This window comes from Leucoraja erinacea, chromosome 45 (genome assembly GCF_028641065.1).
Source record: "Leucoraja erinacea ecotype New England chromosome 45, Leri_hhj_1, whole genome shotgun sequence".
Lineage (NCBI taxonomy): Eukaryota > Metazoa > Chordata > Chondrichthyes > Rajiformes > Rajidae > Leucoraja > Leucoraja erinaceus.
The window spans coordinates 856,777-877,235 of NC_073421.1; the positions used below are offsets into that span (position 1 = coordinate 856,777).

Genomic DNA, 20,459 nt, shown 5'->3' on the forward strand with positions numbered 1-20,459 from the left:
TTTTATAATGAGCTCGAGTTCAGGAGTGTGGGGGTATCGGCCAATGTCCCCCCCCCCCCCACCTCACCGCTCACAACCATTCACACCTTCAAGAAAATCTTTGTCTTCCCAATCTGCCAATCATCAACCCGGCCTAGGAAGGCTTCTGCTATTCGCTGGCACGTCCCGCGCAGGTCTCCCTGGCAAAAGGAAATGGTGAAAGTTGGTTTAAAATGAAAGACCATAAGTTTAGTTTAGTTTAGAGTTTGCCACAGAAGGCTATGGAGGCCAAGTCAATGGATATGTTTAAGTCCGAGATAGGAATATTCTTGATTAGTACGGGTGTCAGGGGTTATGGGGAGAAGGCAGAGGAATGGGGTTGGGAGGGAGAGATAGACCAGCCATGATTGAATGGCTGAGTGGACTTAATGGGCCGAATGGCCTAATTCTGCTCCTATCACTTATGCCCTTGTGATACATAGCGGAAACAGGCCCTTCGGCCCATCAAGTCCACACCGACCAGCAATCCCCACACATTAACACTATTCTACACACACTAGGGACAATTGTACATAAATATCAAGTCCTCTCAACCCCATTCTCCTGCCTTCTCCCTTACTAACCGAATCCACAGATGTGCGGATTTGTAGGTTAAGTACAAACTTACAAAATTCTTAAGGGGTTGGACAGGCTAGATGCAGGAAGATTGCTCCCGATGTTAGGGAATTCCAGGACAAGGGGGTCACAGCTTAAGGATAAAGGGGAAATCCTTTAAAACCGAGATGAGAAGAACTTTTTTCACACAGAGAGTGGTGAATCTGTGGAACTCTCTGCCACAGAGGGTAGTTGAGGCCAGTTCATTGGCTATATTTAAGAGGGAGTTAGATGTGGCCCTTGTGGCTAAGGGGATCAGGGGGTATGGAGAGAAGGCAGGTACGGGATACTGAGTTGGATGATCAGCCATGATCATATTGAATGGCGGTGCAGGCTCGAAGAGCCGAATGGCCTACTCCTGCACCTATTGTCTATGTTTCTATGTTTCTAAGTGACATCGGAAAATACTTCCTCCTATTGTGTAGGGAGTGGATGCAAATGTGGGATAACATAGAACATAAAGTGGGATAACAGAACATAGAAGATGGGATAACATCTGCATAAGCATGTTGGGATAGTGGGGTGTATTTCCTTATCATGTATCTGAAAATTGTGAATGGCTCAATTGTAATCATGTATTGTCTTTCCGCTGACTGGTGAGCACGCAACAAAAGCTTTTCACTGTACCTCCCTGCACGGGACAATAAACTAAACTGAGTTCTAATTTGTATTGAACTTTTTTCAAATTTTAAACTCATTTATTTTGAAAACTTATAACAGAACTACAAATATTAACTTCAAATAATTTTGGTGAACATACTTTATGTACAGAATGATTGAAAAAAGAACATTTAAAAGATTAATCGGTAAAGTTATATTGAAATTTTGCTCTTAACTAAAGTAAGCATGCAGGTACAGCAGGCAGTGAGGAAAGCAAATGGCATGTTGGCCTTCAGAGCAAGAGGATTTGAGTTTAGGAGCAAGGAGGTCCTACTACAGTTGTACAGGGCCCTGGTGAGACCATGCCTGGAGTATTGTGTGCAATTTTTTGTCCCCTAATTTGAAGAAGGACATTCTTGCTATTGAGGGAGCCCAGCGTAGGTTTACCAGGTTAATTCACTGGATGGCGGGACTGACATATGAAGAAAGAATGGATCGACTGGGCTTTTATTCACTGGAATTTAGAAGGATGAGAGGCGATCTTGTAGAGGCATGTAAAATTCTTAAGGGTTTGGACACGCTAGAGGCAGGAAACATGGTCCTGATGTTGGGGGAGTCCAGAACCAGGGGCCACAGTTTCAGAATAAGGAGTAAGCCATTTAGGACTGAGATGATGAGACATTATTTCACCCAGAGAGTTGTGAGTCTGTGGAATTCTCTGCCTCAGAGGGCGGTGGAGGCCGGTTCTCTGGATACTTTCAAGAGAGAGCTGGATAGGGCTCTTAAAGATAGCGGAGTCAGGGGATATGGGGAGAAGGCAGGGACGGGGTACTGATTGTGGATGATCAGCCATGACCACATTGAATGGCAGTGCTGGCTCGAAGGCCCGAATGGCCTACTCCTGCACCTATTGTCTATTGTCCATTGTCACCCAGAGAGTTGTGAATCTGTGGAATTCTATACCACAGAAGGCCGTGGAGACCAATTCACTGGATGTTTTCAAGAGAGAGTTAGATTTAGCTCTTAAGACTAACAGAATCAAGGGATATGGGGAGAAAGCAGGAGCGGGGAACTGATTTTGGATGATCAGCCATTGAATGGCAGTGCTGGCTGGAAGGGCCAAATGGCCTGCACCGGCACCTATTTTCTATGTTTAACTGCATTCTTTACTTATGAGGGGGTTTGTTCAGCAGTCTGATAACAGCAGGGCGGAGGGTGTTCCGTGCTTTAGAATCTTCTGCCTGACGGAAGGGGGATGTGGACAGGAAACACACGTTGGCAGAAGTTTGCACAGGATGTTTGTCCTTTTATACCCGAACACAGAACTAACAACAACACGTGAGCAGTGGTCCAACGGCAGGATATGGGTGGCAGAGCGGGCGTGGCTAATAAAGCTGCTGCCTCACAGCCACAGACCCGGGTTTGATTCCGACATCGGGTGCTGTCTGTGCGGAGTTTGCACGTTCTGCCCTGTCACCCCGTGGGTTTTCTCCAGGTGCTCCAGTTTCCTCCCGCGCCCCAAAGACGTGCAGGTTTGTGTAAAATTGTCCCCAGTGTGTCGGGAGTGGGTGAGAAAGTGGGATAACATCTCTTTACCCAGAGTAGGGGAATCAAGGACCAGAGGACACAGGTTCAAGGTGAAGGGGGAAAGATTTAATAGGAATCTGAGGGGTAACTTTTTCATACAAAGGGTGGTGGGTGTATGGAACAAGCTTCCAGAGGAGGTAGTTGAGGCTGGGACTATCCCATCGTTTTAAGAAACAGTTGGACAGGTACATGGATAGGACAGGTTTAGAGGGATATGGATCTTTGCGAGCGGCCCGGGCCAAAACTCCTCAGCTGGCCCGCCGGCTGGGCTTTGTGTACAGTCCAGCACCCGGGGCCAACTCATCATTCACCCAGACACGGCCCAGTCCGGTCAACGAATTGCCGTGGGGAATTTGTCCCTTACTTTGACCTTTCGTCGCTTATTTGGGAGTGAGAGAGTTGGCAACACTACCTGGAACAGGCGTGGTGGTGGAGACAGAGACAATAGTGGCATTTAAGAGGCTTTTAGATCGGCACATGGAAGTGAATGGAATAGAGGGACATGGATCATGTACAGGTGGATGAGAACAGTGTAACTAGGCAACGTGATTGTCACCAACATTGTGGGCCGAATGGCCTGTTCCTGTGCTGTACTATGTTCTTTTTCAGTTTATTCAGTTTTTAGTTTCAAAATATAGCGCAGATACAGGCCCTTTGGCCCACGGAGTCTGTGCCGACCAGCGATCCCCGCTTCTTCCCGCCCCCTCCACCCCCTGAAGAAGGGTCTCGACCCGAAACGTCACCTATTCCTTCGTGCCATAGATGCTGAATAGACAATAGACAACTCACCGAACGCACCGAACGCACTATGGGAACTTCACTTGCCCCCCTGCAGGAACTATACAACAGGAGGTGCAACTCCAGAGCAAACAAAATCATGAGAGACCTCTTCCACCCCTGCAACGGACTGTTCCAGCTGCTACGGTCAGGCAAACGCCTCCGTTGCCATGCGGTGAGAACGGAGAGGTTGAGAAGGAGTTTCTTCCCAGAGGCAATTCGGACTGTAAACGCCTATCTCCCCAGGGACTAACTCTACAGAACGTTTTTCCTTCTATTATTTATTATGTAAAAGAATATGTGTGTTATGATTGTGTTTATAATTTGTTTGGTTGTTTTGTTGTTTGTCTTTTGCACAAAAAGTCCGCGAGCATTGCCACTTTCATTTCACTGCACATCTCGTATGTGTATGTGACAAATAAACTTGACTTGACTTGACTTGACTTGACCACTCTCTGTGAGAAGAAGTGTTTCCTCGTCTCCGTTCTAAATGGCTTCCCCCTTATTCTTAAACTGCGGCCCCTGGTTCTGGACTCCCCCAACATGGGGAACATGTTTCTTGCCTCTAGCGTGTCCAAACCCTTAATAATCTTATATGTTTCAATGAGATTCAATGAGAATGTACGAATGAAGGATAGAAGACGTGCAAATTGTGACACTGGAGGAAGAAATAGAGGTGAGAGGGGATAGGGGGAGAAACGGGCGCAGATGCAGGTGGGGCCGAGCATTTGCATAAGTGAACGGAGCAGGATTAGGCCATTCGGCCCATCAATACTATGCCATTCAATCATGCCTTGAATTCCTCTCTCCCTCCTAACCCCATTCTCCTGCCTCCTCCCCATAACCCCTGTACTAATCAAGAATCTATCTCTCTCTGCCTTAAAAACATCCACTGACTCGGCCTCCACAGCCGCCTGCGGTGATGAGATGAATTCCACAGATTCACCACCCTCTGACTAAAGAGATTTGTAGATGCTGGTTGGACAGAGGCCAGTGTTGGAGAGACATAAAGTGTGAGATAAGGAGTGAAGCCGGAGGAAGGAAGATAGATGGAAGGGGACTGTATGGAGGGAGGGGTTGGTGGGAGGGGCAGGGGGGGGGGGGGGGGGGGGGGGGGTAGGGATCTAGGGAGGGTAATGTTTGTCGCTCACCTGTTTATAAGCCGGTTTGACCCCAGGCATCAAGACCCGGTACCGGTCGACAAACTCCACAAAGGTGTAGCGGATGGGATAGCCCGCCCTGCGGATACGAATGGTCTCCATCATGCCAGAGTACCTCAGCTGGCGCACACACAACTCCCGGTCAAACAGCTGTTGGTGCAGCCAAGAGCAACATGTCAGCAACACGCAACAATGGAGAGCAACACGCCAAGCACACGGAACAGAGAGCAACACGTCAGCAACACGCAACAATGGAGAGAAACACGCCAAGCACACGGAACAGAGAGCAACACGTCAGCAACACGCAACAATGGAGAGAAACACGCCAAGCACACGGAACAGAGAGCAACACGCCAGCCACATGCAACAATAGAGAGCAACACGCCAACCACACGGAACAGAGAGAAACACGCCAGCCACATGCAAGAATAGAGAGCAACACGCCAAGCACACGGAACAGAGAGCAACACGCCAGCCACATGCAACAATAGAGAGCAACATGCCAACCACACGGAACAGAGAGCAACACGCCAAGCACATGGAACAGAGAGCATGACGCCAACCACACACAATGGAAAGCAACACGCCAGCCACACAGAACAATAGAGAACAGCACGCCAAGCACACGGACCAGAGAACACGCCAGCTACATGGAACAGAGAGCAACACGCCAGCCACACGGAACAGAGAGCAACACGCCAGCGACATGAAACAGAGAACACACCAGCCACACGCACACATTAAGAGCAACACATCAGCCACACGCAATAGAGAACACGCCAACCACGCGCATGAAGCGCAACACGCCAGCCACACGCAAGAATAGAGAGCAACACGCCAACCACACACAAGAATAAAGAGCTAAACGTTATGATGAAACCAGGAACTCAGGTGCTGGTTTACAAAAAATGCAACAAAGAGTTTAGTTTAGTTTCAAGATACAGCGTGGAAACAGGCCCTTCGGCCCACCGTGTCCATGCTGACCCGCGATCCCCACACATCACCCCACACACACGAGAGACAATTTACAATTTACAATAAGCCAATTATTCTACAAACCTGTACGTCTTTGGAATGTGGGAGGAAACCGGAGCACCCGGAGAAAACCCACGTGGTCACGGGGAGAACGTTCAAACCCCGTACAGACAGCGCCCGTAGTCGGGATCGAACCATTCGGCCCTTCGAGCCTGCACCGCCATTCAATATGATCATGGCTGATCATCCAACTCAGTATCCTGTACCTGCCTTCTCTCCATACCCCCTGATCCCTTTAGCCACAAGGGCCAAATCTAACTCCCTCTTAAATATAGCCAATGAACTGGCCTCAACTACCCTCTGTGGCAGAGAGTTCCAGAGATTCACCACTCTCTGTGTGAAAAAATTGCACTATATCTCGGTACACGTCACAATAAACTAAACTAAACTAACATGACGTCCAAACTGAAGAAGGGTTCGGACCCAAGAAGTCACCTAACCCTGTACTCCAGAGATGATGTCAGTCCCGCAGAATTACTCCAGCATTTTGTACTTATCTGCGGTCGAAGCAGCATCCTACACAGCCCGAGTTCTAAGCTCAGATCCCCGAATGATGGAAGGCCAGTTTGCCAAAAGTCTTATTCACCAGCGCTAGAGTTCCTGTCCTAACAACGCCAGGAACCCTGGTTACACTCTGACTACGGGTGCTGTCGGTACGGAGTTTGCACGTTCTCCCCGTGACCGGCGTGGGTTTTCTCAGAGATCTCCGGTTTCATAGAAACACAGAAAATAGGCGCAGGAGGAGGCCATTCGGCCCTTCGAGCCTGCACCGCCATTCATTGTGATCATGGCTGATCGTCTCCAATCAATAACCCGTGCCTGCCTTCTCCCCATATCCCTTGACTCCACTAGCCCCTAGAGCTCTATCTAACTCTCTCTTAAATCCATCCAATGACTTGGCCTCCACTGCCCTCTGTGGCAGGGAATTCCACAAATTCACAATTCTCTGGGTGAAAAAGTTTTTTCTCACCTCAGTCTTAAATGGCCTCCCCTTTATTCTAAGACTGTGGCCCCTGGTTCTGGACTCGCCCAACATTGGGAACATTTTTCCTGCATCTAGCTTGCCCAGTCCTTTTATAATTTAATATGTTTTTATAAGATCTCCCTCATCCTTCTAAACTCCAGTGAATACAAGCCTAGTCTTTTCAATCTTTCCACATATGACAGTCCCGCCATCCCAGGGATCAATCTGGTGAACCTACGCTGCACTGCCTCAATCACAAGGATGTCCTTCCTCCCACACTCCAGAGATGTACAGATCTGTAGGTTAGTTGATCTGGTGTGAAATGTAAATTGCCTCTAGTGTGCGTAGGATAGTGTTAGTGCGCTGGGATCGCTGGTCGGAGCGGACACGGTGGGCCGAAGAGTCCAGTATCTACGCTGTAACTGCAAACTAAACAAAAACACCGCGCCCGTTATTCCGTGACATGAGAAGTTTGAACCAAGGGCCCGTCGCGACCAAAGGCCGCTGGCGGTTCCTACCATGGATTTCTTGTACTCATTGGGCTTGATGCAACGGACAAAGAAGGGCTGGCAGACACCGAGAGTTCTCATCAGCAGCTCCAGCGAGCGTTTGAACTGGCTGCTCAGCGTCGGCGAGCGTTTCCTGGTCTCCGCGCCCTGGAGGAAAGAGAAAGGAGCGGACAATGGAGTTACTAAAGCTACAGGAAACTGCGGAAAAACAGGAGACACTTTCCTATTGCATGGTTGGCTGGGCTGACCCTGGCGTTTAACTCCTGCACTGCTGTGCAGTCGTTAGTTTAGCTCAATCCAGTTTAGTTTAGTTTAGAGATACAGTGCGGAAACAGGCCCTTCGGCCCACCGAGTCCGTGCCGGCCAGTGATCTCCAAACACCAACACTGGCCTGCACACACACACACACACACACACACACACACACACACACACACACACACACACACACACACACACACACACACACACACACACACACACACACACACACACACACACACACACACACACACACACACACACACGCACGCACGCACGCACACACGCACACACGCACACACACACACAGGCACGCACACACACACGCACACACACACACACACACACACGGGACAATACACAATTTCACTGAAGCCAATGACGGGAGTAATTGTACACATTTGGGATGCGGGAGGAAACTGGAGATCCTGGAAAAATCCCACGCAGGTCACGGGGAGAACGTGCAAACTCCGTACAGACAGAACCCGTAGTCGAGATTGGACCTGGCCCTCCGGCGCAGTGAGGCAGTATCTCTACCGCTGAGTCCCCATGCCACCCGTCGATGGAATAACTGGGATAGGCAGCGTCAAAAAGCACCCGAGGTCAGGATCGAACTGGGGTCTCTGGCACGCAAACCCAACTTGCAGGGTTAAGGGGAAAAAATCGCAGGAGCTGGTGAGGATTTGGTGGCCCTGATCCCTTTGGGAATCCCAGCCTGTTGATCGTGGACCCCACCCACCCCCCCCCACCCACCCACCCCCACCCCACCCACCCGATGGCCGACGGCCGATATCTCAGCCTCTCGGAGGCCGTGACCTCTGTTGGACCAGCAAATACGGACAATCCGGAAAGGCTCCGGAGCCAAGGGGGCCGGGAAACCGGTAGTGGACCTGCATTCCCCTCGTTAAAAATATAGATATGGTGGTTACCATGGCAACATCGGCCTGGAAGATCTGTTTGATGAACTTATTCTTGGAGGAGTGGACCAGTTGGATGATGTCTCCGTGAAGAGTGTCGCGGTTCTTCTCCAGAAAACCTGGCAAGAGGAGGGGATGCATGTGATGCGCGGGTTAGACCGACATTTATTTGCATATAGCTGGTCATAGAATCGCAAAGCACGGAAGCAGGCCCTTCGGTCCACTAGTTCATGCTGACCGAGATGCCCCGTCTACACCAGATTCATACAGTGTGGACACAGGCCCTTCGGCCAAACTTGCCCACACCAACCAACATGCTCCATCTACACTAGTCCCACCTGCCTGCGTTTGGCCCTCTTCCCTCTAAACCCGTCAATAGACAATAGACAATAGGTGCAGGAGTAGCCCTGCACCTCATGGCTGATCATCCCCAATCAGTACCCCATTCCTGCCTTCTCCCCATATCCCCTGACTCCACTGTTTAAGAGCCCTATCTAGCTCTCTCTTGAAAGTATCCAGAGAACCGGCCTCCACTGCTCTCTGAGGCAGAGAATTCCACAAACTCACAACTCTCTGTGAGAAAAAGTGTTTCCTCGTCTCCGTTCTAAATGGCTTACCCCTTATTCTTAAACTGTGGCCCCTGGTTCTGGACTCCCCCAACATCAGGAATGTTTTTTCTAGCCTCTAGCATGTCCAAACCCTTAATAACATTATATGTTTCAATGAGATACCCTCTCATCCTTGTAAACTACAGGGTAGACAAAATTGCTGGAGAAACTCAGCGGGTGCGGCAGCATCTATGGAGCGAAGGAAATAGGCAACGTTTCTGGCCAAAACCCTTCTTCCCAGCCACATTTGTAAAAAAAAACCCAGACCCGATACCACAGCCACATTTGTAAAGCCTTTGCTCCATAGATGCTGCCGCACCCGCTGAGTTTCTCCAGCAATTTTGTCTACCTTCGATTTTCCAGCATCTTGAACTTCTAAACTCCAGTGTACAAGCCCAGCCGCTCCATTCTCTCAGCATATGACAGTCCCGCCATCCCGGGAATTAACCTTGTAAACCTACGCTGCACTCCCTCAATAGCAAGGATGTCCTTCCTCAACTTAAACAACCATGCATTACTTTAGTGATTATTGTTCAGATTATTTGTCATTGTTTGTTACAAATTATCATCAGCTTACCTTTCGTCTCATAGTAGACAATTCCAGCAAAATGGCTGATGCCAAACTGGGTCTCATAGTTGTTCTTTGGTGGGATGTAGTAAGCATTGAGCTTGTGCTGAGAGTTCAGTTTGTTCAGCATCGTTGTGTCTGTGCCCTAGGGGGAGATAGTCTTGTGAACGGAAGCCTATTATAAAACAATCTTGGAGCAACTCCTAGAGTCATAGAATCTTACAGCGTGGAAATAGACCCTTCGTCCCACCTTGCCCAACACCAGCCAACATGTCCCATCTACACTAGTCCCACCTGGTCCATATCCCTCCAAACCTGTCCTATCCATGGACAGTGCCTTTCTTAAATGTTGTAATGGTACCTGCCTCAAATGCCTCTTCCAGCAGCTCATTTCATACACCTACCACCCTTTGCATGAAAATGCCACGCCTCGGGTTCCTATTCAATCTATCCCCACTCACCTTAAACCCATGTCCTCTGGTCCTCAATTCTGCTACTCTTGGCAAGGGACAGTGCGTCTACCCGATCTATTCCTCTCATGACTTTGTACACCTCTATAAGATCAGCCCTCATTCTCCTGCGCTCCAATACATAGTGACCCAGCCTGCTCAACCTCTCCCTGTAGCTCAGACCCTCTAGTCCTGGCAACATCCTCGTAAATCTTCTCTGCACACTTTCATCTCTTAATCTTTTATCAAATGGATGGTGGTTTTATTTCCCACTGACTTCAATCAGGGAGACACAAAGGGAATTTAAATGGAGGTTTTCACATATAAATCGTGCTCAAGGTAAATATCTTAAGTTGTAAAGTTCTTAAACATGTAGAGCAGGAAAATCATAATCAATACAATAATATAACTGCAGGTGCAAAGCATCTGAAATAAGAACGGAAAGAGCTCAACGTCAGGCACGAGCCATTGGGTGAACAAGTCTGAAGATACAGCATGGAAACAGGCCCTTCGGCCCGAGACCACAACGACCAACAATCACTCGTACACTAGTTCAACCCTACATTAGAGAAACATATAAAATAATAAAAGGACTGGACAAGCTGGATGCAGGAAAAATGTTCCCAATGTTGGGCGAGTCCAGAACCAGGGGCCACAGTCTTAGAATAAAGGGGAGGTCATCTAAGACTGAGGTGAGAAAAAACTTTTTCACCCAGAGAGTTGTGAATTTGTGGAATTCCCTGCCACAGAGGGCAGTGGAGGCCAAATCACTGGATGGATTTAAGAGAGAGTTAGATATAGCTCTGGGGGCTAGTGGAGTCAAGGGATATGGGGAGAAGGCAGGCACGGGTTATTGATAGGGGACGATCAGCCATAATCACAATGAATGGCGGTGCTGGCTCGAAGGGCCGAATGGCCTCCTCCTGCACCTATTTTCTATGTTTCTATGTACACACAATGGTCAAGTTACAAAGCCCATTAACCTACAAACCTGCACGTTTAGGAGTGTGGGAGGAAACCGAAGCACCAGGAGAAAACCCACGCAGGTCCCGAGGGGAACGTACAAACTCCGTACAGCCAGCACCCGTAGTCAGAATGGAACCCGGGTCTCTGACACTGTGAGGCAGTAACTCTACTGCTGCGTCACCGTGCCGCCCACCGATGGAATAATTTGTATAGGCAGCGTCAAAATGCACCCGAGGTCAGGATCGAACCGGGGTCTCTGGCACTCAAATCCAACTTGCAGGATTGAGGGGAAAAATTAGAAGAGCTGGTGAGGATTTGATGGACCGGATCCCTTTGGGAATTGCAGCCTCTTGATTGTTGACCCCCCACCCCCACCTCTCTTTCAGGCACCGAATCATAAGATCATAGGTGATAAGAGCAGAATTAGGCCATTCAGCGCATCAAGTCTATTCCGCCATTCAATCATGGCTGATCTATCTCTCCCTCCTAACCTCATTCTCCTGCCTTCTCCCCATAACCTCTGGCACACGTACTAATCAAGAATCTATCTATCTCTACCTTGAAAATATCAATTAAATGCCTCCACAGCCTTGTGTGGCAAAGAGTTCCCCATATTCACCACCCTCCGACTAAAGAAATTACTCCATATCTCCTTTCTAAAGCAAAGTTGTTTAATTCTGAGGCTGGGACCTCTGGTCCTAGACTCTCCCACTAGTGGAAACATTGTCCCCACATCCACTCTATCCGGGCCTTTCATTATTCTGTATGTTCCAATCAGGAACCCCCTCGTCCTTCTAAACTCCAGCGAGTATAGGCCCAGTGCCGTCAAACGCTCAGCATAGGTTAACCTGCCCATTCCTGGGATCATTCTTGTAAACCTCCTCTGGACCCTCTCCAGAGCCGGCACATCCTTCATCAGATACGGTGCCCAAAATTGCTCACAATACTCCAAATGTGGCCTGACCAGCGCCTTATAGAGCCTCAGCGTTACATCCTTAATGGTGTATTCTAGCTCTCGAGAATAATGCTCGCATTGTCACGGACCCCCTTATACAGAATGTACAGAATAGTGAAAGGATTGGATAGAACGGATGTGGAGAGGATGTTTCCACTAGTGGGAGAGTCTAGGACTAGAGGTCACAGCCTCAGAATTAAAGGACGTTCTTTTAGGAAGGTGCTGGAGGAATTTCTTTAGTCAGAGGGTGGTGAATCTGTGGAATTCTTTGCCACCAGAGGCTGTGGAGGCCAAGTCAGTGGATATTTTTAAGGCAGAGATAGATAGATAGATTTTTTCCCATTCCTTTTCTCCATAGATGCTGCCTCACCCACTGAGTTACTCAAGCATTTTGGGTCTACCTTAGATTCTTGATTAGTATGGGTGTCAGGGGTTATGGGGAGGTGGCCATAGACAATAGGTGCAGGAGTAGACCATTCGGCCCTTCGAGCCAGCACCGCCATTCAATGTGACCATGGCTGATCATCCCCAGGGAGAGATAGATCTATCTGCCATGGTTGAATGGCGGAGTAGACTCGATGGGCCGAATGGCCTAGTTCTGCTCCTGCCACTCGTGACCTCATGACCTATCTCCCCCTTTCGTGTTCTTATTCTAAGTCTAAAGTCTACACCCAACTTAACCACATAACCATATAACAATTACAGCACGGAAACAGGCCATCTCGGCCCTACAAGTCCATGCCGAACACATTTTTTTCCCCTTAGTCCCACCTGCCTGCACTCATACCATAACCCTCCATTCCCTTCTCATCCATATGCCTATCCAATTTATTTTTAAATGATACTAATGAACCTGCCTCCACCACTTCCACTGGGAGCTCATTCCACACCGCCACTACTCTCTGCGTAAAGAAGTTCCCCCTCATATTACCCCTAAACTTCTGTCCCTTAATTCTGAAGTCATGTCCTCTTGTTTGAATCTTCCCTATTCTCAAAGGGAAAAGCTTGTCCACATCAACTCTGTCTATCCCTCTCATCATTTTAAAGACCTCTATCAGGTCCCCCCTTAACCTTCTGCGCTCCAGAGAATAAAGACCTAACTTATTCAACCTATCTCTGTAACTTAGTTGTTGAAACCCAGGCAACATTCTAGTAAATCTCCTCTGTACTCTCTCTATTTTGTTGACATCCTTCCTATAATTGGGCGACCAAAATTGTACACCATACTCCAGAATTGGTCTCACCAATGCCTTGTACAATTTTAACATTACATCCCAGCTTCTATACTCAATGCTCTGATTTATAAAGGCCAGCATACCAAAAGCTTTCTTTACCACCCTATCTATATGAGATTCCACCTTCAAGGAACTATGCACGGTTATACCCAGATCCCTCTGTTCAACTGTATTCTTCAATTCCCTACCATTTACCATGTACGTCCTATTTTGATTTGTCCTGCCAAGGTGTAGCACCTCACATTTATCAGCATTAAACTCCATCTGCCATCTTTCAGCCCATTTTTCCAAATGGCCTAAATCACTCTGTAGACTTTGGAAATCCTCTTCATTATCCACAACACCCCCTATCTTGGTATCATCTGCATACTTACTAATCCAATTTACCACACCTTCATCCAGATCATTGATGTACATGACAAACAACAAAGGACCCAACACAGATCCCTGAGGCACCCCACTAGTCACCTGCCTCCAACCCGATAAACAGCCATCCACCATTACCCTCTGGCTTCTCCCATTCAGCCACTGTTGAATCCATCTTGCTATTCCTGCATTTATACCCAACAGTTGAACCTTCTTAACCAACCTTCCATGAGGAACCTTGTCAAAGGTCTTACTGAAGTCCATATAGTTTACTCTTACAACTTGAGAGTCTTCGATTCACAACAGGAGTCTTTACCCAATGCTGGCATCAAGACAACTCCAAATGGCAGCACACTCACTGTCTACTAGAGGAGCAAGATAGACCACAGGGCGAAAAAGGCGTAGTTGGTCATGGGTAATTTTTTCCGCCATTTTGGGAATCAAATATAAGAAGTTTTTTTTTGTTTTTTTTTAATCAGCTTCAGTCATGGCGTCCACATCTACAAGCATAGCGTGCAGTTTTGCTATAAAAAGCTCGAATCGCAAATGTAAGCGACCCGGTTCCTCACTAAAGACGTAAGGTAAAAAAAAAATTAAGACTTTCTGTGGTGTAGCCTGCCCGATCTCTCCCTATAGCTCAGATCGTGGAGCCGGGGGGTCGGCAGATGAAGCGCTCCGATCGCTGGCCCGTGGACTATAACATCCTAAAGCCATGCGCGGTACTTGTAGCTTCTACAGAACTACATACACAACATCTCCCTTCATCCTGTGCAGCGCCACCTGCTGCACGGGAGGAGCAACGGGTCCCCACACCCCACACAGTCCACCAAACATCACACCTGACCTCCCGGTGGCTCAGCACTTCAACTCCCCCTCCCATTCCGTATCCGACCTCTCTGTCCTGGGCCTCCTCCATGGCCAGAGCGAGCAGCACCGGAAATTGGAGGAGCAGCACCTCATATTCCGCTTGGGCAGTCTGCACCCTAGTGGTGACTTCTCCAATTTCCGGTAGCCCTTGCTGTCTCCTCCCCTTCTCATCTCTTCCTCAGCCCTCGGGCTCCTCCTCATCCTTTTTCCTTTCTTCTCCCCCCCCACCCTCCATCAGTCTGAAGAACGTTGCCTATTTCCTTCGCTCCATGCAAAGAGTTGAACAATCTCCACTATAGGAAATAGGCAACGTTTCGGGCCGAAACCCTTCCGGGTTTCGGCCCGAAACATTGCCTATTTCCTTCGCTCCATAGATGCTGCTGCACCCGTTGAGTTTCTCCAGCACTTTTGTCTACCTTGGATTTTCCAGCATCTGCAGTTCCTTCATAAACTACATGGTAACTGGTAGGGAATTGAAGAATACAATTGAACAGAGGGATCTGGGTATAACCGTGCATAGTTCCTTGAAGGTGGAATCTCATATAGATAGGGTGGTATAGAAAGCTTTTGGTATGCTAGCCTTTATAAATCAGAGCATTGAGTATAGAAGCTGGGATGTAATGTTAAAATTGTACAAGGCATTGGTGAGACCAAATCTGGAGTATGGTGTACAATTTTGGTCGCCCAATTATAGGAAGGATGTCAACAAAATAGAGAGAGTACAGAGGAGATTTACTAGAATGTTGCCTGGGTTTCAACAACTAACTTACAGAGATAGGTTGAATTAGTTAGGTCTTTATTCTCTGGAGCGCAGAAGGTTAAGGGGGGACTTGATAGAGGTCTTTAAAATGATGAGAGGGATAGACAGAGTTGATGTGGACAACCTTTTCCCTTTGAGAATAGGGAAGATTCAAACAAGAGGACATGACTTCAGAATTAAGGGACAGAAGTTTAGGGGTAATATGAGGGGGAACTTCTTTACTCAGAGAGTGGTAGCGGTGTGGAATGAGCTTCCAGTGGAAGTGGTGGAGGCAGGTTCATTGGTATCATTTAAAAATAAATTGGATAGGCATATGGATGAGAAGGGAATGGAGGGTTATGGTATGAGTGCAGGCAGGTGGGACTAAGGGGAAAAAAAAAAGAAAAAAAAGAAAAAAATAATAATTGTTCGGCACAGACTTGTAGGGTCGAGATGGCCTGTTTCTGTGCTGTAATTGTTATATGGCTATATGGTTATAAACACTCGACCACCTCTCTACCCCCTCACCGCATCTACACACCGTACCTTGGGGAATTTGCTCTCCTCATCGATGAGTGAGATGATATTCATGGGCTTGAGGGCGATCATGTCCAGGGCATCCTGGTTGTCGGTGAACTCGATGTGCTGCCAGTTGATGTTCTCCAGGTTGTACTCCTCCTGCTCCAACTTGAACACGTGACGTACAAAGAACTGCTGCAGGTTCTCGTTGGCAAAGTTGATGCACAGCTGCTCAAAGCTGCAGCGGGGAGACACACAGGACAATCACAACACTTGTGGCCCCCAGATAAAACAATGCCCTTCACCAGTTTAGTCGAAGGCCGACAAAAATGCTGGAGAAACTCAGCGGGTGAGGCAGCATCTACGGAGTGAAGGAATAGGTGACGTAGGGGTGGGGGGGCGGTTAGAGGAAAGGAATTTCGTTGTGCATTTGCATTTCGTTGTCTCTGTACTGTACACTGACAATGACAATTAAATTGAATCTGAATCTGAATCTGAATCTGGAAGAGGCGGAGACAGTGGGCTGTGGGAGAGCTGGGAAGGGGAGGGGAAGGAGGGAGAAAGCAAGGACTACCTGAAATTGGAGGTCAATGTTCATACCGCTGGGCCGAATGGCCTATTCCAGCACCTATTGTCCATTGTCTATTGAGTGTGTGTAGAATACTGGTGGTATGTGTGGGGATTGCAGGTAGGGCCGAAGGGCCAGTTTCCGTGCTGTATCTGTAAACTAAACTATTTGATCCTTTGGTAGACACAAAAAGCTGGAGTAACTCAGCGGGCCAGGCAGCATCTCTGGAGAGAAGGAATGGGTGACGTTTCTGGTCGAGACCCCTCTTCAGACTGATGTCAGGGGAGGGGGCGGGACAGAGATAGAATGTAGTCGGAGACAGTAAGACTGGTGGGAGAACTGGGAAGGGGGAGGGGATGGAGAGAGAGGGAAAGCAAGGGCTATCTGAAGTTAGAGAAGTCAATGTTTATACCGCTGAGGTGTAAACTACCCAAGCGAAATATGGGGTGTTGCTCATCCAACTTGCGGTGGGACTCAGACCCAGGACAGAAAGGTCGGATTCGGAATGGGAGAGGGAATTGAAGTGCTCACCCCCACGTCAGTCTGAAGAAGGCTCAACCCGAAATGTCCATTGATGCTGCCTCACCCGCTGAGTTTCTCCAGCATTTTTGTCTACCTTCAATTTTTCCATCATCTTGTCCAGTTCTTTCTTACACATAGGTTTAGTTTTAGTTTAGAGATACTTGAAAGTGGTGTCACAGGGTGATCGGGTGGTCCAGAAGGCTTTCAGCACATCGGCATGCACCAGTCTTCATCAGAGTATTGAGTCTAGTAGTTTTAGTTTAGTTTAGAGATACAGCGCGGAAACAGACCCCGGGTCCGCGCCGACCAGCGATCCCCGCACACTAGCACTATCCTACACACGAGGGGCAATTTTTACATTTACACCAAGCCAATGAACATAAAAAACCAGTGCGTCTTTAGAGTGTGGGAGGAAACCGAAGATCTCGGAGAAAACCCACGCAGGTCGCGCAGGGGAGAACGTGCAAACTCCGTGTCTCCGGCGCTGCATTCGCTGTAGCGCAGCAACTCTACCGCTGCACCACCGTGACTGCCCAAAGTTCAGGATAGGAGCAGAATTAGGCTGTTAAGTCTACTCTGCCATTCAATCACGGCTTTCGTGTGAGAAAATTACCTTTCAGATTCCTATTTGAGTTGGGCAAAGGATTTTCTTTAGTCAGAGGGTGGTGAATCTGTGGAATTCTATCTCTCCCTCCTAACCCCAATCTCCTGCCTGCTCCTCATAACCCCTGACACCCGTACTAATCAAGAATCTATCTATCTATCTATCTATCTATCTATCTATCTATCTATCTATCTATCTATCTATCTATCTATCTATCTATCTATCTATCTATCTATCTCTACCTTAAAAATATTCACCACCCTCTAACTGAAGAAGTTCCTTCGCTCAACTTTGATAGGAATCTGAGGGGTTACCTTTTTACGCAGAATGTGGTGGGTGTACAAAACAAGCTGCCAGAGGAGTTAGTTGAGGCGGGGTCTATCCTAACATTTAAGAAACCGTTAGACAGGTACATGGATAGGACAGGTTTGGAGGGATATGGGCCACATGTAGTGTAGCTGGGACATTGTTGGTCGGTGTGGGCAAGTTGGGCTGAAGGGCTGAAGGGCCTGTTTCCACACTGTATCACTCTATGAGTAACCACAGTCATACAGTGTGGAATTCGGCCTTTCATCTACACTAGTCCCACCCAATCAAGAACCTGAGACCATTTACAAGGAAATACACGAGTAACTCGGAGAGTGAGGCAGCATCTCTGGAGAACATGGAGAGGTGACGTTACAGAGGCAAAGGGTGGAGTACACAACAAAAAGCTTTTCACTGTACCTCAGTACACATGACAATAAACTAATCTAAGAGAAGGTAGGCTAGTGTGCTTACTTTCTTAGAAGTTTAAATGAACATCTTAGTTTAGTTTAACTTATTGTGGCGAGATAAAGTGAAAAGCTGTTTGGTCGCTTGCTATTCAGTGTGTGGAAATATTATACATTATCACAATCAAGCTGTCTGCAGTGAAGATACAGGGTCTGTGGAATTCTCTGCCGCAGAAGGTAGTTGAGGCCACAGTTCATTGGCTATAATTAAGAGGGAGTTAGATGTGGCCCTTGTGGCTAAAGGGATCAGGGGGTATGGAGAGAAGGCAGGTACGGGATACTGAGTTGGATGATCAGCCATGATCATATTGAATGGCGGTGCAGGCTGGAAGGGCCGAATGGCCTACTCCTGCACCTATTCTCCATGTTTCTATGATAAAGGGAATAACGTTTAGTGGCAAATATTTCCAGTAAAGTCCAATTTAAAATAGTTGGAGGGTCTCCAATGAGGTAGATGTTAGTGTTCAAGAGGGAGAGAGGAGGGTCAGGACCACTCCCTAATTGTTCATAGGATGGTTCAGTTGCCTGATAAAGGGCCTGTCCCATTTGGCGATTTTTTTCGGCGACTGCCAGCGTAATATCAGTGTCGCCAAAAGATTTTGAACATTCCAAAATCCAGCGGCAACAAAAACAATGTTGCGACACTTGAAAAAACACCGCACGTCAATACGCCACAGCCCCACGTCAATGATGCCGGCAATCGCCAAAATAGTGGCACAGGTCCTTAATGTCCCCGAATCCGGAGGTGTGCGTTCGTTTTCACACTTCTGTACCTCTTGCCCGATGGGAGAGGGGAGAAGAGGGAGTAGCCAGGGTGAGACTGGCCCTTGATGATGCTGCTGGCCTTGCCGAGTCAGCGTGAGGTGTAGATGGAGTCAATGGAAGGGAGGTTGGTTTGTGTGATGGTCTGGGGCAGAATGGACGAGTTGGGCTGATGGACCTGTATAACTCCATGTACTCGAACCACCTGGGGCAGCACGGTGGTGGTGCAGCGGTCGAGTTGCCGCCTCACAGCGCTAGATACCCGGGTTCGATCCCGACTGCGGGTGCCGTCTGTACGGAGTTTGTACATTCTCCCCGTGACCTCATTGGTTTTCTATGGGTGCTCCCATTTCCTCCCACACTCCAAATATGTACAGGCTTGTAGGATAATTAACCTCTGTACAGTACCGCTAATGTGAAGGCAGTGGGGTAGGAAGTGGGATCATTCTGACGTGTGAACAGTGGGCGCCACTGCCTCAAAGCGCCAGAGACACGGGTTCGATACCGGCCTCGGCTGCTGTCTGTGTGGAGTTTGCAGGTTATTCTAAAGAGAGTTAGATTTAGCTCTTAGGGCAAACAGAATCAAGGGATATGGGGAGAAAGCAGGAACGGGGTACTGATTGATGCCCAAGATCTGATTGAAACCAAATAAGATTATTAAGGGCTTGGACACGCTAGAGGCAGGAAACATGTTCCCGATGTTGGGGGAGGCCAGAACCAGGGACCATAGTTCAGGAATAAGGGGTAAGCCATTTAGAACGGATATGTCCACACAGAGAGTTGTGAATCTGTGGAATTCTCTGCCTCAGAGGGCGGTGGAGGCCTGTTCTGTGGATACTTTCAAGAGAGTTAGATAGGGCTCTTAGGGATAGCGGAGTTAAAGGATATGGGGAGAAGGCAAGAACGGGGTACTGATTTGGGATGATCAGCCATGATCACATTGAATGGCGGTGCTGGCACATAAGGGCTGAATGGCCTACTCCTGCACCTGTTGTCTATTGTCTTACCTGTTGGCGTGGAAGTTCTCAAACCCAAAGATATCCAGTAGGCCGATGGATCTGCGCACGGTCTTGGGTTCCCGCGACGGAGGTTTGTAAATGGCAGCGTTGATCTTCTCGACTATCCAGACAAAGAGTCGCCCATAGATGCCCTTGACAACAGACATGAGGGGGGTTGGGGGGGGGGGGGGAGATACGTTGGAGATCAGGTTAAGCAGCCGTGGCAGGTATTATGTGAACACGCACTCACTCTCCTTTGACTCCCCTCCCATTTAACCTTCAGGTGGCGCTGAGGTAGAGTTGCTGCCTTACAGCGCCCGAGTCCCGGGTTCGATCCCGACTACAGGTTCTCCCTGTGACTGTGTGACTCAAGAGTCAAGAGCATTTTATTGTCCGACGTCCCAAACAGAACAATGAAATTCTTAGGTGGACAGAAATGCTGGAGAAACTCAGCGGGTGAGGCAGCATCTATGGAGCGAAGGAATAGGTGACGTTTCGGGTTCTTCAGATACAAATT

General features: G+C 48.3%; 1 protein-coding gene across 1 annotated transcript in view; it reads right to left on the reverse strand.

Annotated features, from left to right (window-relative positions):
- The window catches only part of myo7aa (myosin VIIAa), a 155,232-nt gene that overhangs the window by 17,406 nt on the left and 117,367 nt on the right, over positions 1-20,459 (reverse strand). Inside the window, exons 13-19 of the mRNA XM_055664799.1 lie at positions 19,952-20,094; positions 15,743-15,953; positions 9,629-9,764; positions 8,456-8,562; positions 7,275-7,463; positions 4,749-4,907; positions 87-179 (exon numbers count right to left, since the gene is read on the reverse strand). Of these exons, the coding sequence (XP_055520774.1) occupies positions 87-179; positions 4,749-4,907; positions 7,275-7,463; positions 8,456-8,562; positions 9,629-9,764; positions 15,743-15,953; positions 19,952-20,094 (1,038 nt within the window). The remainder of the gene's footprint in view (positions 1-86; positions 180-4,748; positions 4,908-7,274; positions 7,464-8,455; positions 8,563-9,628; positions 9,765-15,742; positions 15,954-19,951; positions 20,095-20,459) is intronic.